A 17,807-nucleotide genomic window follows, 5' to 3' on the forward strand; every position below is an offset into this window, starting at 1 on the left:
CGAATGGCGCTGTTCTATTTACGTGCTGTAGCAAGAAATAGCTGCTGCATAAATCATCTCGAGGTACCAGCAAGCCTCCGAGCTGTCTCCGGGCTAACATTTCTTTGCCTTGGAGTGATGCGCCCATGATATCATGGATGCACAAACTCTAAATCTCAAAAAAGACTTGCTGTGCTAGCAACTTCTCCATTTAGGAAGGTGTGACCTGCAGTGACGCGATGCCCCAAATAGGACACTTTGTTGTTGTTGATGTTGTCCCCCCCCCCAAAAAAAAATTATTGCTTTTCAACATTTATCACAAAAATAACATAACAAAATACACAACAACAAAAAACACACACTACAATAAAATAAATACACAAGAAAAGAATATCTCTTCAAATATCCAACTTTCATCTCATTGATGATAGAGTCCCCTCTAACTGAATTTCATTATATCACCTTTATAACAGTTCTCCAACTTCATATTTCTAATAATATTAACTCCTTTCATTTACTAACCCCTTCTCCTTTATTAATATTCTAATCCTTAATCTTTACTACCACATATCCTTATTCTAGGGATGCGGGTGGCACTGTGGGTTAAACCACAGAGCCTAGGACTTGCCGATCAGAAGGTCGGCGGTTCGAATCCCCGCGATGGGGTGAGCTCCCGTTGCTCGGTCCCTGCTCCTAGCAGTTTGAAAGCATGTCAAAGTGCAAGTAGATAAATAGGTACTGCTCCGGCGGGAAGGTAAACGGCGTTTCCGTGCGCTGCTCTGGTTCGCCAGAAGCGGCTTAGTCCTGCTGGCCACATGAACCGGAAGCTCTACGCCGGCTCCCTCGGCCAATAAAGCAAGATGAGCGCCGGAACCCCAGAGTTGGCCACGACTGTACCTAATGGTCAGGGGTCCCTTTACCTTTATCCTTATTCTACCCCTAAGCCTATTTTTTATGTCCAAGGATTTTCTATTTATCTTATATTACCAAATAGGACACTTTGTTGGCAATGCAAGTTCCTTTTAGCCAGTATTAAGGTAAAGGTAAAGGTACCCCTGCCCGTATGGGCCAGTCTTGACAGACTCTAGGGTTGTGCGCTCATCTCACTCTATAGGCCGGGAGCCAGCGCTGTCCGCAGACACTTCCTGGTCACGTGGCCAGCGTGACAAGCTGCATCTGGCGAGCCAGCGCAGCACACGGAACGCCGTTTACCTTCCCGCTAGTAAGCGGTCCCTATTTATCTACTTGCACTTAATTGTGCTTTCGAACTGCTAGGTTGGCCAGAGCAGGGACCGAACGACTGGAGCTCACCCCGCCACGGGGATTCGAACCGCCGACCATGCGATCGGCAAGTCCTAGGCGCTGAGGTTTTACCCACAGTGCCACCCACGTCCCCTTAGCCAGTATTAAGGGAGGCATTTAAAGCCTCGTAGGCACCGATCCTTGACATCACAAAAGCATAGACAGCCCATTGCCATATGTGCAATAGAAAACTGAGTGGAGGCTGGACCATCATGGTCCAGCTGAAGCAGTGCCCCACCTACCTCAGCCTGTCCTCAGCCAATATCCACCTGCCTGCCTTTTCAGTGGGTAGCTCTGTTGCTCATTGGCTCTTGCGCCCCGGGCTTCTGCTCTCTGAGTCCCAATGGACATCAAGCAGCAATGAGAAAGTTTCTAGCTAGACTGGTGACTGGGAGTGGCTGCCGAGACCATATAACACCGGTCTTGAAAGACCTACATAGGCTCCTAGTACGTTTCCAAGCACAGTTCAATGTGTTGGTGCTGACCTTTAAAGCCCTAAACGGCCTCGGTCCAGTATACCTGAAGGAGCATCTCCACCCCCATCGCTCAGCACTGAGGTCCAGCTCCGAGGGCCTTCAGGCGGTTCCCTCACTGCGAGAAGTGAGGTTACAGGGAACTAGGCAAAGGGCCTTCTCGGTAGTGGCGCCTGCTCTGTGGAATGCCCTGTCCATCAGATGTCAAGGAAATAAACAACTATCTGACTTTTAGAAGACATCTGAAGGCAGCCCTGTTTAGGGAAGTTTTTAATGTTTGATGTTTTATCGCTTTTTAAATTATTATTAATATTCTGTTGGGAGTCACCTAGAGTGCCTGAGGAAACCTAGCCGGATGGGTGGGAAACAAACAAACAAACAAACAAACAAACAAACAATTCCACATGAGGCCAAAAATTCCTCTTCTCCTAACTTGCTAAACGTTCCATCTTCAAGGCTGTCTACAGAATACTTAAGACACGGGCCCTTCAGATGGTGTTGGACTCCAATGAGCCATTTCAAACAGTATCATACCACTTTAAACAGGCACAGCTTCCCCACAGAATCTCGGGAACTGTAGTTTGGTAATGGCGCTGTTCCCCCCCTGGGGCTACAGCTCCCAGTGTTCCCTGGGAAGAGGGGTTTGGGGAAGCTGTAGTTTTTCAAGGGTGCTGTAAGTCGTGCGGAGACCCCTTGTTCCCTCTCCTCCTGCTACAATTCCCAGAGTGGTTTAACAATAGATTCCTCTTCACAAGGAACTCTGGGAACTGTAGTTCTGTGAGGGGAAGAGGCATCTCCGAACAACTCTCAGCACCCTTAACAGGATTCTTTTGGGGAAACCACAGCTGTTAAAGTGGTATGATAGTGCTTTAAATTTATAGTGTGGATGGAGCCCAACTCCCATCAGTCTCAGCCAGCATGGCCAATGACCAGGAATAATGGGAATTTTAGTTCAAGAACATCGGGAAGGCCAGAGGTCCCCATTCCTGATATAAGGGAAGGGACACATCAGAGAACAAGCTTTTATCTGCAGTCCCAACTCTTTTACCACATGTGCTTAGAAGGAAGTCCAAATGGATCCAACAGGGTTTACTCTCAAGTAAGGGGGCTGCGATTGAAGCCTTATTTTCTTGTGTGTTGTTTCCCTTTAATATTTGTTGTAAGCCACACCGAGCACTTCATTCAAAAGGAATACCGTATTTTTTGCTCTATAAGACTCACTTTTTCCCTCCTAAAAAGTAAGGGGAAATGTGTGTGTGTGTGTGTGTGTGTGTGTGTGTTATGGAGCGAATGCAGGCTGCGCAGCTATCCCAGAAGCCAGAACAGCAAGAGGGATTGCTGCTTTCACTGCGCAGTGATCCCTCTTGCTGTTCTGGCTTCTGAGATTCAGAATATTTTTTTTCTTGTTTTCCTCCTCCAAAAACTAGATGCGTCTTGTGGTCTGGTGCGTCTTATAGAGCGAAAAATACGGTAAATGCTTTATTAATCAAAATATAAATTTGGCACGGAGAAGACAGTATCAGCCTACTGGTCTCAGCCCCATCCTAAGACCCACAAGGTGATCCTCAGCCGTCATGATTAAGTTTGAGCTGATGTAAGTGTGCTTTTTGGAAACTTATCTCCATTCGAGGAAGTCTAAAAATAAACATTCATCTTTTCCCCCCCTTGCATGGATGATCAATCACAAATTTACCACTGTTCTGGCAGCATTTAGAAGTCTCTGTTATTAGAAGATGCCTAAATTTGAGTTCTGGGAGCACAAGAGAATCATATTGGATGCTTTTTGGTCAGGAAGGCAAAATTTAAAAAACACAAGGGGAATCTGGAAATGAGATTGGCCAATATTTACTCTTTTTGCTGAGACACTATCCTGGCATGTGCAGAGAAATGCTACAGATAAGGAAAAGACAGGTCTGTTTCCTGGTGCTTGCGGAATTTGAATTTTGTGAATTCCTGTATGAAACATCCTGATCCAGGATTCAAATCTCCACTTGGCCACAAGGCCACAACCTTGGGCTAGTCAGTGCCTGGCCTAACCTACCTCACAGGGTTGTTGTGGAGATTAAAGGAGGAAAGAGAGAGCCAGGTAATTCACCTTGAGCTCCTTCGAGGGAAAAAAAAGTAGGCTATAAATGCAGTAACCAATTACAGTGGTGCCCCGCAAGACGAATGCCTCGCAAGACGGAAAACCCGCTAGACGAAAGGGTTTTCCGTTTTGGAGGTGCTTCGCAAAACGAATTTGCTATGGGCTTGCTTCGCAAGACGAAAATGTCTTGCGAGTTCCTGCGGGGTTTCCCCCCCCCTTTTCCCCAAGCCGCTAAACCGCTTAACAGCTGATCCGCTAAGCCGCTTATCAGCTGATCCGCTAAGCCGCTAATAGCGCTAAGCCGCTAAGCTGCTAATGGGCTTGCTTCGCAAGACGAAAAAAACCGCAAGATGAAGAGACTCGCGGAACGGATTCTTTTCATCTTGCGAGGCACCACTGTAAATAAAATACCCTTAGCTGGCCACTGAAGTCCACTCTGTTCACTGTGGCTCTGACACATCATTCATAAAAACTGGCCTAAGCTAAAAACGGCACATATGGAGAGACAGGAGTTCAAAAACGCAGGCAAATGTTTTGCACATATTCCGTCTGGGCTTCTCTGGAAGGCAGGGGTAGAAATTTAATAATGTACTGCTTTTATTTGTAAAAGTACAGGCATCCCCACCCCCACCCCCACTCACACATGACTGCGTACACGGGCAGTGCTGGGAAAGAAGCAAATAATTTCATTCAAACCCAGAAATGGCGGGAGAGAGCTGGAGAGTCCCTGTGACTTGTGAGGAGACCCAAAGAGGACATCATTGAGGGCAGAGGAAGCCCCTAAGAGACTGGAGGTGCAGTGGCGCTCTGTTTCAGCTGCTCAGCCTCCTCAGGTAACAGCTGATGCGCCGACAAGTGCAGCCACGTCCTCCATTTTGAATTTGATTGGGGATAAATATTTTGATCTGGATTGGGGATAGAGTAGGAGAGAGAGAGATGGAGAGAAAGGGCGTGTGGAGGCTTTTCAGAGCATGCTCCTCACTTACTTTACGTGATTTCAATTATGTGCGCGGGAACCCGGAATGTAACCCCCTATAAGTGGGAGGGCGACGACAACGCTTGTATTTATCTAAAATTATCAGGGCAGTGCAGGGCAATGTGCACACAATAAAAGACGTTTAAAAGCCGGCCGAAACAATGAGTGGCCAATCAAGGAAGTCTGAAACAGCTGCAAAGACCTGCCAGGTCTTCAGGATCCAGGAGGATCAAAGAATGGGACAAATTTACATTATTATTGAAAGACCACTGTAAACATCTGAACTCTTTGGCAGGTTTTAAATAACTCTTGCAATGTTACACAGACTTTGGATACAATGGAGGATTGGAAATGGGATGGACTTATAATACGTAGTTTAAAAAGTTACCTAAAGAACCCACGGAGGGGAGGAGGGAAGTATTGAGATTCACGTGACCTTAGTGATCAAGATGGGGTATCAAGGCTCAGGCAGCTGCTACAGGTAAACCTGGATCCAGGTCGTTCAGGAGTCCGTATTATCAACCATAGCTGTCAACTGTCCCTTATTTGGCGGGAAACTCCCTTATCCCAGCGCCATGTCCTGCTGCTGTCCCTTATTGATGATGTCCCTTAAATTTCCCGAGTTTCATGCTCGCCCGGCTCGGGAGGGAAGCAGCGGCTCGGGGTCCTCTGCTGCGAGAGAGAGCGCGTGCACGAGCTGCCGCGTCTCCGTCTCTCCCTTTTCCCCCTCAGGGGCGCGTTGTGAGGAGACGGGTGGTGGCAGGCGGGCAGGCAGCCCCTCTCTTGCAAGACTTCCGCCGCGCTGCCAGGGGAAGCCGGAGGTGGCTGAGGAGGCGGCCTGAGGGAGGAGGAAGAGGAGGGGATGGGGAGGGACGCAGAAGGGCAGCGCTTCAGCGGCCACTGCGGCGCTGCAACCGCCTCATGCCGGGCTCGCGGGTGAGAGTCTCTCTTCCTCCCTCCCTCTCTCTCGGGCGGGGAAGGGCCGATGGAACTCCTTGCGCCAGGACGACGGCAGCCCCGACGTGAATAAGCGAAGCAAAATCCCTTATTTTGGTTGCTGATCCCTTATTTTCAAACCTGTAAGTTGACAGCTATGATTATCAGCACAACATTTCTGAACACGTAGAATGGAAAACTTGAGGTGTAACAGGAGCCAAGACTTTTTAAATGTTTCGTTACCATCCCCCTTTTGCTCCTATGCAGATTTTGGGCAAAATGTGAATCTCTAACCTTTCCCCCCTTCCTGCTTTCTCCACCTCCAACTGCCGCAATCGCCCTGCACCAATCTCACCTCAGACATCCTGACGTGTTCTTGAAGACGGTTGTCCACTCGGCGTCTCGAGGCTTCGAGTCTTCGTTTGGCTCGTTCTCCCAACCGGAATGGGGGATGATCACTTCGTTGGTCAGGGTCTGTAGACCGTGGTTAATGATCACCATTTTGAGGGGCTCGTAGGAGGACAGGTTCCAGAGGGTACCTTGAACAAGAGAAAATGGCAGCGGAGAGTCATGGGAACCTGTGTTGCTAAGTTGCTGTGGAGAATATTGTTCAAGCGCAATCTGGTTCAAGCATTACAGAGAAACCAAAACTGTGTTTCAACTGACTATGGTTTGTAACACAAACCATGGTTTATTGGGACTGCTGCCTTTCTGATCTTTTACCCGTTGGTTTGCGGCCGTCTTACCTGCACTAACAGCACTGCATAAGTGTGAGGCAAGTGTTCAGTAGAGCTGGCAGATACCTGGCTTTCAACATCACAATATACCACTAGCTAAACATCACAATATTTTTATTTAATTTAAACTTTTATTTGTATCCTGCCCTCCCCAGCTGACACCGGGCTCAGGGCGGCTAACATCAAATATAAACATTGATATAAAATCAAACAATAATTAAATCACCTCTTAAAAACAAGCCAGGATAAAATTAAAATCTGAATTAGATGGCTTTCCGCAGGATTTGGGTTGGGAACAGTAAATGCTCATCAGACCCAACTGTGTACGCTGATCTTATATGGGCCTTCCATTATATGAACTCCTTCCATCTACAGGTTTGATCTTTGGAACATGGATTCAGAAGAAAAGAACACATGTGGAATCATGTTTCCATAGCACCCCATAAGGTTTAAATGTAAAGTGCATGGCCCATCAAGGTAATTTTAAGGCATTAAAATAATTAGGTAAAGGTAAAGGTACCCCAACCCGTACGGGCCAGTCTTGACAGACTCTAGGGTTGTGCGCCCATCTCACTCAAAGAGGCCAAGGGCCAGCGCTGTCCGAAGACACTTCCGGGTCACGTGGCCAGCGTGACATCGCTGCTCTGGCAAGCCAGAGCCGCACACGGAACGCCGTTTACCTTCCTGCTAGTAAGCGGTCCCTATTTATCTACTTGCATCCGGGGGTGCTTTTGAAATGCTAGGTTGGCGGGCGCTGGGACCGAGAAACGGGAGCGCACCCCGCTGCGGGGTTTCGAACCGCCGACCTTTCGATCAGCAGGCCCTAGGCGCTGAGGCTTTTACCCACAGCGCCACCCGCATCCCAAATTAAAATAATTACAAACATAATAAATATGTTTTTCCCAATAGTTAGCTGGGTATAGAGTTCGCCTTGGTACTCAAACAACTCGGAACTCAAACACTGCAAACCTGGAAGTGTGTCGGTTTGCGAACTTTTCTCGGAAGCCGAACGTGCTCCATTTTGAGTGTTACGCTTCCGTTTTGAGTGCCACAATTCCATTTTGAGTGTTATGCTGAGGTCTGTCTGTTTCTGCTATTTTGCGTTTTTGTTTTTGCAGCTCTTTTTTGTGAGTGTGAGGAACCTGTTTCACCTACTGATTGATGGATTGTGTGACTGCAGTACATTGTTCATTGCTTTCATTTTATGGACAATGGTCTCATTAAGATAGTAAAATTCATGTTAAATTGCTGTTTTAGGGGTTGTTTTAAAAAGTCTGGAGCAGATTAATCCATTTTGCATTACTTTCTATGGGAAAGCACACCTTGGTTCTGGAACACTTTGGTTTTGGAACGGACTTCTGGAACGGATTTAGTGTGAGAACCAAGGTACCACTGTATCACAATGTCTGAAAGAAGGTTGTAGAGTCATTGGCTAACTGACTTCACAGTTTCCTCCACATGGTGATTTTTGCATAGCACACACACACACACATCGTGATTAGTGATATATTGCCAGGTCAAAAATGATGAAACTGATACCACGATATGAACTTCAAACCAGTTTTGCACAATATATCAATATATCGCCCAGCCCTAGCGTTCAGCCCCTTGAGCAGAGGTGGAGAACCTTTTTCATCCTGATGGCTGCATTCCATTCCGGGCAATCGTGACAGCGGTGGGCAGGGCCAAGACCAAAAGTAGGCGGAGCAACACATGTAAATGTTGCCTTTATAAAATAGGCTAGCTTCTGCACACAGCCCTCTCTGTCCTCTACCCAGGCAAGCAAGAGGCATTATTGGAGTGCAAGGACAATTTCCAGGCAGGCCAAAGCAACAGCAACCCGCTCCAGGAGGGCTACAAAGCAGTGTTGGTGAGTAGTGTGGCCTGGGGAGAATCCCAAGGGCCACACAGAAAGGCATAGAGGGCTGCATTTGGCCCCGGAGCCAAGATTCCCTACCCCTGCTCTTAAGAGTTGACAACGTTAATTCACAAAACAATGAAAACAAACCTACAGTAAACTGATGTCTGGGTTGAAGGTGCTTAGAACTACAGTCATACCTCATGTTACGTTTGCTTCAGGTTGCACGTTTTCAGGTTGTGTCCCACGGTGACCCGGAAGTAATGGAATGGTTACTTCCGGGTTTTCTCGCTCGCACATGCGCAGATGCGCAAATGACATCACGCGCATGTGCAGAAGCGGCGAATTGCGACCCGTGCATGCGCAGACACGGGTTGTGTTCTTTTCAGGTTGCGAATGGGCCTCCGGAACAAATCCCGTTCGCAACCAGAGGTAGCATTGTAGTGAGTTCTGAAATTCATGCCCACCCCTCTCATTCCCTCTCCCCTCGCCCTCTTCCAAATGTTATGGGGAAGGGCCATTTCTTAATAGTCCAACATCTATATTGCACAAAGAAGGCCAAAGGTTCAAGTTCTGGCACTTCCAGGTAAGGCAGGGAGAGACATCGGAGGGCTGCTGCCAATCAGTGTAGACAATACTGAACTAGATAGGCCACAATGGACTGACTTGGGATAAGGCAGCTTCCGATGTTCCCTTCTTCGGTTTTCAATTACCTTCCTGTTTATTTGCATCTCATTCCACGACTGGGATGCTCAATCTGCATGTGTGATTTATCCCAGCCATATAAGGCAATAAATTTGAATGCATAGGTCTGTAAATCTGTGTTTATTCCTGCTGTATATAAGCAAAGAAATGCCCATCAGTTTTCTCTAAGCTTATAGGGGGACTGAAAGGTGTAAATATCAAGAAGCTGTAATGCAGACCAACTTTGGGTAAGCCTGTCTCTGTCCTGTTCTTTTTTAGGACAGACAATAAATTTCTTGTCAAGCTCCCTGGCTTGTTTGCCTTCTGCAGGTCTGAGCCAGGGGTGGCTAAACTGTGGTTCTCCAGAAGTTGTTCGATTCCAGCTCTCATCCGCCCCAGCCAGAGTGTCCAGGAGCCTGATGTGATAGGAGTTGTAGTTCAACAACTTCTGGAGAGGGCCACAGGTTAGCCACCCCAGTCTAAGCCATCAGTGGCAACTGGCTTGTGTTTTCATAGGATTGTTTCATGTTGTTTTACCTTATTTATTGCTCACCACCTTAGGCATCAAACCACAGAGCCTAGGGCTTGCCAATCAGAAGGTCGGCAGTTCGAATCCCCATGAAGGGGTGAGCTCCCGTTGCTCGGTCCCTGCTCCTGCCAACCTAGCAGTTCAAAAGCACCTCAAAGTGCAAGTAGATAAATAGGTACCACTCCGGCGGGAAGGTAAACAGCGTTTCCATGTGCTGCTCTGGTTCGCCTGAAGCGGCTTAGTCATGCTGGCCACATGACCCGGAAGCTATCTGTGGACAAACGCCGGCTTCCCTCGGCCGGTAAAGTGAGATGAGAGCCGCAACCCCAGAGTCGTTCGTGACGGGAATTCATTATCAGGGGTCCCTTTACCTTTACCTTTGGCTATGGTGCAATTAATTGAAAGTGTCAGCACTCACGCACTAGAACTCCCTGCCTTCTCTATTGTCTTTTTTGGTGCTCACTTAAAACATTTGCCTTTAGACAAGCCTATCCTAATATGTAGAATGCTGACGTGTGTTTAGGTCTGCTTTTTCACTTGGCATCAACTATTATATTTTGTGAAGGCTTTCAGTACAGGGGTACCTCGGTTTTCGAACGTAATCCGTTTCAGAAGACCATCTGAGTTCCTCGAAAACTGAGGTGCAAAGGGTGCTTTGAAGTATCGACAATTATCACCTGATGTCATTGCGGCATCGGGTGACTGCAAGTTGGCCCACCCACCTGTCACCTTTGACTCATGAGTGGTAGAGAAGAACGGATCTGGCCCACTGGCCAGAACTGGCTCCCAACCCCTTATTTATTTATTTATTTATTTATTTAATAAATAAATAAATAAATAAATAAATAAATAAATACATGCCTAATCTACATTTCTCGTTGCAGATCCTGGGCTATACTTTGCTCCCAAGATCTCCATTTAATTCTTTGCTGTTGCTTGGAATCGAGATTGCAAATGTAAACGCTTTAAATGCACTGCCTCCAGTGAGATTGGAGTAGGGAGGGAAAGCAAGAGAATTAGATGCTTGCGAGAGTCACACTCTCTCAGGCTTGGTTCCACCCCAGTAAAACAGCACAATAATAATAATCTACTTCCCAGAGTTACTGTCAGGATGGAGGAGGGAGAGATGGCAAAGTAATAACGCCACCCCTCCCCCCAAATTGCTATATAAATGCTAAGCAAGACCCATGAGCATCCCAAGTGAAAGCTCTTCATTTTGAAATCCCTCTTTTCTTTGCTTAGCATGCTGCAGGGACACCCACAACCCTGCAAAAAAAAGAGAGAGCAAGCTCTCAGCAGAATTATGTACCTGAGACCTAAGTGGCCAACTGGAAATTTAATAGGAGATGCCAGCTTAAAACTTCCTAGGGCCAGGCCAGGCAGAAAGTAACCTTTCCAAAAGGCCACACATTTTCCCAAAGCTAATATCAAGTCATTACTTGCCAGGTATTTTCAATTTTCAAAACAGCAATTCTCACAATTTTTGCCTACTAAACAGTTAAAATAAACTACAGTGGTACCTCGGTTTTCGAATTTCTTGGAAGCCAAATGTTTCGGTTTTCGAACGCCAAAAACCCGGAAGTAAATGCTTCCATTTTCGAAGGTGCCTCAGAAGTCGAACGGCTTCCACTGAGGGTTTTTTTTCAATTTTCTCCAATGAATTTTCAGACCGCCCTTTGCACCTCAGATTTTGAGTTTTTCAGAACTCGAATGGTCTTCTGGAACGGATTATGTTCGAAAACCGAGGTACCACTGTACTGAAAACCTTCACAAAATAATAATAGTTGATGCCAAGTGAAAAAGCAGACCTAAACACATGTCAGCATTCTACATATTTGGATAGGCTTGCCTAAAGACAAATGTTTTAAGCGAGCACCAAAAAAGACTATACAGAAGGCACCTGCCTGGTGTTGATAGGCAGGGAATACCAGGGTGTGAGTGCTACCACTTTCGATTAAATACACCATGTTGTTGTTGTTGTTTAGTCGCTTAGTCGTGTCCAACTCTTCGTGACCCCATGGACCAGAGCACACCAGGCACTCCTGTCTTCCACTGCCTCCCGCAAAATTCACCATAGCCAAAGTTAAAGGTAAAGAGACCCCTGACCATTAAGTCCAGTTGCGGACAACTCTGGGGTTGTGGCACTCATCTCGCTTTACTGGCCGAGGGAGCCGGCGTTTGTCCATAGATATCTTCCGGGTCATGTGGCCAGCATGACTAAGCCACTTCAGGCGAATCAGAGCAGCACACGGAAACACCATTTACCTTCCTGCCACAGTGGTACCTATTTATCTACTTGCACTTTGTGCTTTCGAACTGCTAGGTTGGCAGGAGGAGGGACCGAGCAATGGAAGCTCACCCCCTCACGGGGATTCAAACCGCCAACCTTCTGATCGGCAAGCCCTAGGCTCAGTGGTTCAGCCATAGCTAGCTGCTTGTAATCCATGAGACTCTTAATCTCAGGGTTGTGGGGCAAAAGATTCCTGCCCTCACGGTCCCTTCCAATTCTACAGTTCTATGATTCTATGCCTCAATGTGAATATGGCAGGCCTATTTTAAGGATCAATATTCTGTGAGGACACCAGAAATAATTACGGCAGATTATGCAATGTTGGGATTGGTATGCCAGGAAACCAGTCAACCCTAGAACCTGCCTGAACCAGTAGGGAAAGAAAACTGGTTGGACCAAGCTGATACTTACCATATTTTTCGCTCTATAGGACACACCCAACCATAGGACGCACCTTGTTTTAGAGGGGGAGAACAAGAAAAAAAATTCTCCCCCTCTCTGCTCAGCGCCCCTTCAGCGAAGCGGCAGGAGAAACGGAGCCCTTTCCATTTTTCCTGCCACTTCGCTGAAGGGGTGCTGTGCAGAGAGGGGGAGAATTTTTTTTCTTGTTCCCCCCCTCTAAAACAAGGTGCATTCTGTGCATTCAAGGTGCATTCACCCAAAGCCTCCGGAGCGCAGCGGGAGTTCCCACTGCGCTCTGGAGGCTTCAGGCGGCTACCTTGGAAGCCTGGAGAACGAGAGAGGTCGGTGCGCACTGACCCCTCTCGCTCTCCAGGCTTCAGCAAAAGCAATGCGAAGCCTCCGGAGCGCGGACGGAGCGCTCCCTTTGCGCTTCGGAGGCTTTGCTTTGCTATTGCTGAAGCCAAGGAGCCTGCATCCGCTCCACAGGACGCGCACACATTTCCCCTTAATTTTTGGAGGGGAAAAAGTGCGTCCTATGGAGCAAAAAATATGGTATGTCAAGGGTCAGGGACCTCCAGCCCTCCAGATTTTGCTGGACTCCAACTCTGCATGCTCAGGGACAATGGGAGTGGTGACTCCAACATCATTTGCTGGGCCAAAGGTTCCCTGGAATCTATAGTCGGTACCCTTGTTGCTACTTGTCTGTGGCTTCACACACGTCCCAAGGGCATCTGCTTTTAGGCTGCTATCCTTTTAGGGCCATTCTTAGGTAGGCAGCATGTGCCAGCAGGAATTTTATCTCCCAGCTCCCCAGCGCTTAAGTGGCACTTCAGCTATAGCCCAACAGACCCAGATGACTAACAGATCTTTGGTGATATAAAACATTCCTCCCTGCAAAGTGACCTCCGAAAGGGGCTCCTTTAAATTTAGCTGAGCCAAACAGCTTTGGCGCATCCAGGTTGGGATTTTGCTTGCGCCCTGCTTTGGGGTAAGAAAAAGGTAAAGGACCCCTGGATGGTTAAGTCAAGTCAAATGCGAGTATGGGGTTGTGGGGCTCATCTCACCTTTCAGGCCAAGGGAGCCGGCGTTTGTCCACAGACAGCTTTTCAGGTCATGTGGCCAGCATGATTAAACTGCTTCTGGTGCAACGGAATACAGTGACGGAAGCCAGAGTGCATGGAAATGCTGTTTACCTTCCCGCCAGAGTGGTACCTATTTATCTACTTGCACTGGTATGCTTTCAAACTGCTAGGTTGGCAGGAGCTGGAACAGAGCAACGGGAGCTCACCATCGTCACATGGATTTGAACCGCCGACCTTCTGATCAGCAAGCCCAGATGCTCAGTGGTTTAGAGCACAGCGCCACCCGCGTCCCTTTACCTGCTTTGGGGTATAGGATACAGTTACATTTCCCGGGGGGGGGGGGAGTTTGCTGCACATTAGCTCTGCTCAGCGCACATCTTGAAAGCCACATAGGGTGGCTGAGAGTGGCGAGTGGGAAAAGGATGAGCAAGGTCGGTGCTGAACTTGCCTCCTCCTTAGCCGGACATTATAGTCCGGGTGTGGGGAGCCCATGGCCCTCTGGAGGTTGTTGAACTACAACTCCCATCATTCCTGCCCATTGGCCATGCTTGCTACGGCTGATGGGAGTTGTAGTTCAGCCACAGCTGGAGGCCCAAATGTTCCCTACTCTGGCTTTAGGTGGTTCTAGATGCCCTGTTTATTGAACATTCACTCCAATTTGTCTGCAGGGCAGTTCAATGACACTGGCTATTTTATGAACATTCGCTCTTACACATTTGAAGAGAGGTTAGACGACGTGTCAAAGGAATAGTTATCCCACACGTTGTACTGTATTTCCCCAATCACTTTCCTTGTTGCAAAGAGCCCAAAATTTGGAGGAAGCGGGTTCACAGAATCATAGAATTGTAGAGTTGTAGGAATTGTAGAACTGTAGGAATCCCAGCTAAACAGATGAAGAAGAAGAAGAAGAAGAAGAGGAGTTTGGATTTGATCTCCCGCTTTATCACTACCCGAAGGAGTCTCAAAGCGGCTAACATTCTCCTTTCCCTTCCTCCCCCACAACAAACACGCTGTGAGGTGAGTGGGGCTGAGAGACTTCAGAGAAGTGTGACTGGCCCAAGGTCACCCAACAGCTGCATGTGGAGGAGCGGAGACGCGAACCCGGTTCACCAGATTACGAGTCCACCGCTCTTAACCACTACACCACACTGGCTCCAATGGCATCCAACAGATGGGTTCGCTGAGCGAGACCTCCAGATCAACCTTAATCGCAGAACCTGGATCTGCCAATATGTGACTGAATCCCTGGTGAGAATCTGAGGGGAGCATTTTGGAAATTGGGGGGGGGGGGCAGTGGGATTCATAAGGGTTCAAACGGGTGAATTTGCCAGCAGCGGTAACCACACTGCTCATGGCATGTAGAGTTTCCTGGGAAGAGGGACTTAATGTTAAACCACTCTGGGCAGCTTTGGGTGGGTGGGTAGGAACAGGGTTCTCCTAGCAACTGTCACCACCAGTAACAAACTACAACTCCCAGAATTCCTTGGAGGGGAAGCTGCTTCACGTGATACCATAATGCTTGAAATGTATGGTGCAAATGTGGCCAGAATTGCTTTTTCTCTAAACTAAGGAGTTGCAAATAGAGGGCGGCCTTTTGCCAAGTGGGACACACAAACACCCTGCTTCCTGGCTCCAATAATCTAAACTTCCTGACTCCAATAATCAGTTGTAACCTGCCTTTTCCTCTGCGTTGCTTAAACCTGCTGCCAAGAGTCTTCTGCTACTTACTGCCAGCAGGGACGTTAATCACTGTATTTATTTCCTTGAATCACCTCACTCACTACATTGCAGCTTATGTCCACACAAAGCACAGCAGTAATTATAGTAATATGGATATTTTTTTAAAAAAAGGCAAGCCACTTTAGCATTTAAACAAATTAATATAATAGAAATAAAAAGGAATAAATTAGCTCCTGACGGCTAGCCATTGAGAACAAGAAAATGAGTAATTAATCCAGAATTCATTACAAGCCGAAGGGTTTTGTTCTGTTTTTCCCTGAGCACAGCGATCCCAGTCAACGAGCCGATATTTTGGGTATTTTCACAGAACATACTATTTTCTGCTATGAAGCATTTATTTATATAGCGGCCAAACAATGTAAGGCCAATTCCTTTAAAACTAGAAGATCTGCAATCTGCCCAGCAAGGGAGTTGTGAGTTTGAGCATGAGAAATCTTGCCAAAGGCCCTCAAAAGCACTAGATGGCGGTTAACTAGAGGTTAGATGGCGTGTCAAAGGAATAGTTATCCCACACGTTGTAGTAGGAATGAGCGGGTCTGCAATAAAATGTTGCAGGGCATCTTTCCTGTTGGGTTTCCAGGGGTAGGGAAACTGATCTGGCCAGATCTGTATCTCCCCTCTTCCTCAGGTAAAACCATCAGGACTTCAAAGCACCACACACGACTTGCAGAGGGCCTTGCCTATGCTGCTTTGAAGCAGGCTGATCAGCAGGCCAGAAGTTATCTATCATCAGCTGATAAGCAGTGACTTCCAGCCTGCTTTTGAAAGGGACAGTGGCGTAGTGTGGGGGGTGCAGGGGGGGCCGGCCGCACCGGGCGCAACATCTGGGGGGGGCGCGCTCACACTGGCAGCTCTCTGCCCCTACCTGGCTCACTCACTCTCTCTCACTGCAATGCTGGCTGTGCGAATCCGATCCGAGCCGCCGGGTCGCCGCCCACTGTGGAGGGGAGGGTGCCAGGCGTGCGGTGCGGAGAGAGAGCGAGGGACTATCTGGGGGAGGGACAGTGCAGCGGGGGGGGGGGGCACAAATTACTTGCCTTGCCCCGGGTTTGGGGGCGCAAATTACTTGCCTTGCCCGGGTGCTGACAACCCACGCTATGCCACTGGAAAGGGATCAGCTGCACAATGGAGATCTCTCCCCAGGGAACTCGGTCACACGGCTGATCCAGCCACCTCTTTATCTGCCCCTCAGCTGACATCACATACGGTGTAGGGCAGGTATCATTTGGGTGAAACCATGTCATGGGCCAAACTGGGATCTGTGCTGGTCCAAATTTGGCCTGCGGACCAGAGGTACTCTATCCCTGGACTAGCCCAGCCCTTTTTCCTTTCATGGCATCACAGAAGGGTAGAGTTGGAAGGGACCTTCCGCGTCAACTCTTATTCTCCTTTTCTCTAAACCAGGGTTTCCCAAACTTGGGTCTCCAGCTGCTCGTGGACTACAACTCCCATCATCCCTAGCTAGCAGGACCAGTGGTCAGGGATGATGGGAACTGTAGTCCCAAAGCAGCTGGAGGCCTAGGTTTGGGGAACCCTGCACTAAACTAATGTCCCAAGCGTTGCAACTTGCCTTCATAGAGGGGGTTGCTCCACCCCCTTGTCACTGGGGTGGGGGGCTGCAAAAACAAAAAACCTGCAACACACCCTAAAAGCAAACCCCAGGCAACATCCCTGCTGAAATAATTTTATCCACCGACATTTCCCCTCTACAGAAAAGAGGGCTCTTCTGGTGGAATGTTCTCTTGTCTGCGCCTTGCAGAGGAGACATTTTCCTTCCCTGCTTAAACATTATCTTGATCATACATATTAGTTTTTGCAGAGATGTGCCAAAGGGCTTTTCCCCTCTCTCACACACACCCCTTTCCTTTTTTTCTTTTTCGCACACCATTCGGGACATCTTCTTTTGATTTCTCCGCAAACTTGCCGTCCCAATTGGCAGAAGATTTCCAGCTCAACACATTTTCAAATCAGCTATTGTAAACATGAAACACTGGCTTCTGTAATCAGGTCTATTCTTTTCAAAGAAGATTACGGTTACTCTGCATGGTTGAGAAAGGAGAAGACGCCGTATTAAGTTCTCTGTGTGCAAACAATTAAATTTGCAGGCCCCGTGGCCAGGGGCTTGTTCGCAGAATTCATTTCCAAGGTTTGGAGCTTTTTTAATAAATAAAAAAATGGGCTGGGGGCTCAGAACAATGACAACCACTTATTTTTTGAAATCTAACCTGGATTATTTCCCCTTCCCTGGAAGATAATTTGACACCTCCCAGGATTCTTTTGGGGAAGTCATGGCTGCTTAAAAAGGTAAAGGTAAAGGGACCCCTGACCATTAGGTCCAGTCGTGACCGACTCTGGGGTTGCGGTGCTCATCTCGCTTTACTGGCCGAGGGAGCCGGCGTAGAGCTTCCGGGTCATGTGGCCAGCATGACTAAGCTGCTTCTGGCGAACCAGAGCAGCACACGGAAGTCCCATTTACCTTCCCACCAGAGCGGTACCTATTTATCTACTTGCACTTTGACATGCTTTTGAACTGCTAGATTGGCAGGAGCAGGGACCGAGCAATGGGAGCTCACCCCGTCGCAGGGATTCGAACCGCCGACCTTCTGATCGGCAAGCCCTAGGCTCTGTGCTGCTTAAAGTGGTATTATAGTGTTTTAAATGTATTATGTGGAAGTGGATACAGGAGAACCTTTGCCATTTTCTTTGGGGAGGGAGACATAGTTTGTGAAGGGT

At 48.0% G+C, this 17,807-nt stretch overlaps 1 protein-coding gene across 41 annotated transcripts in view; it reads right to left on the reverse strand.

Annotated features, from left to right (window-relative positions):
* Positions 1-17,807, reverse strand: part of ARVCF (ARVCF delta catenin family member) — a 595,583-nt gene that overhangs the window by 120,422 nt on the left and 457,354 nt on the right. For all 41 annotated transcript variants that reach the window (XM_083418215.1, XM_083418211.1, XM_083418185.1 and 38 more), the window contains one exon: positions 6,108-6,291. In XM_083418215.1, the coding sequence (XP_083274341.1) occupies positions 6,108-6,291 (184 nt within the window). The remainder of the gene's footprint in view (positions 1-6,107; positions 6,292-17,807) is intronic.

This window comes from Podarcis tiliguerta (genome assembly GCF_965153285.1).
Source record: "Podarcis tiliguerta genome assembly, chromosome: 16".
In the NCBI taxonomy this organism is placed as follows: domain Eukaryota; kingdom Metazoa; phylum Chordata; class Lepidosauria; order Squamata; family Lacertidae; genus Podarcis; species Podarcis tiliguerta.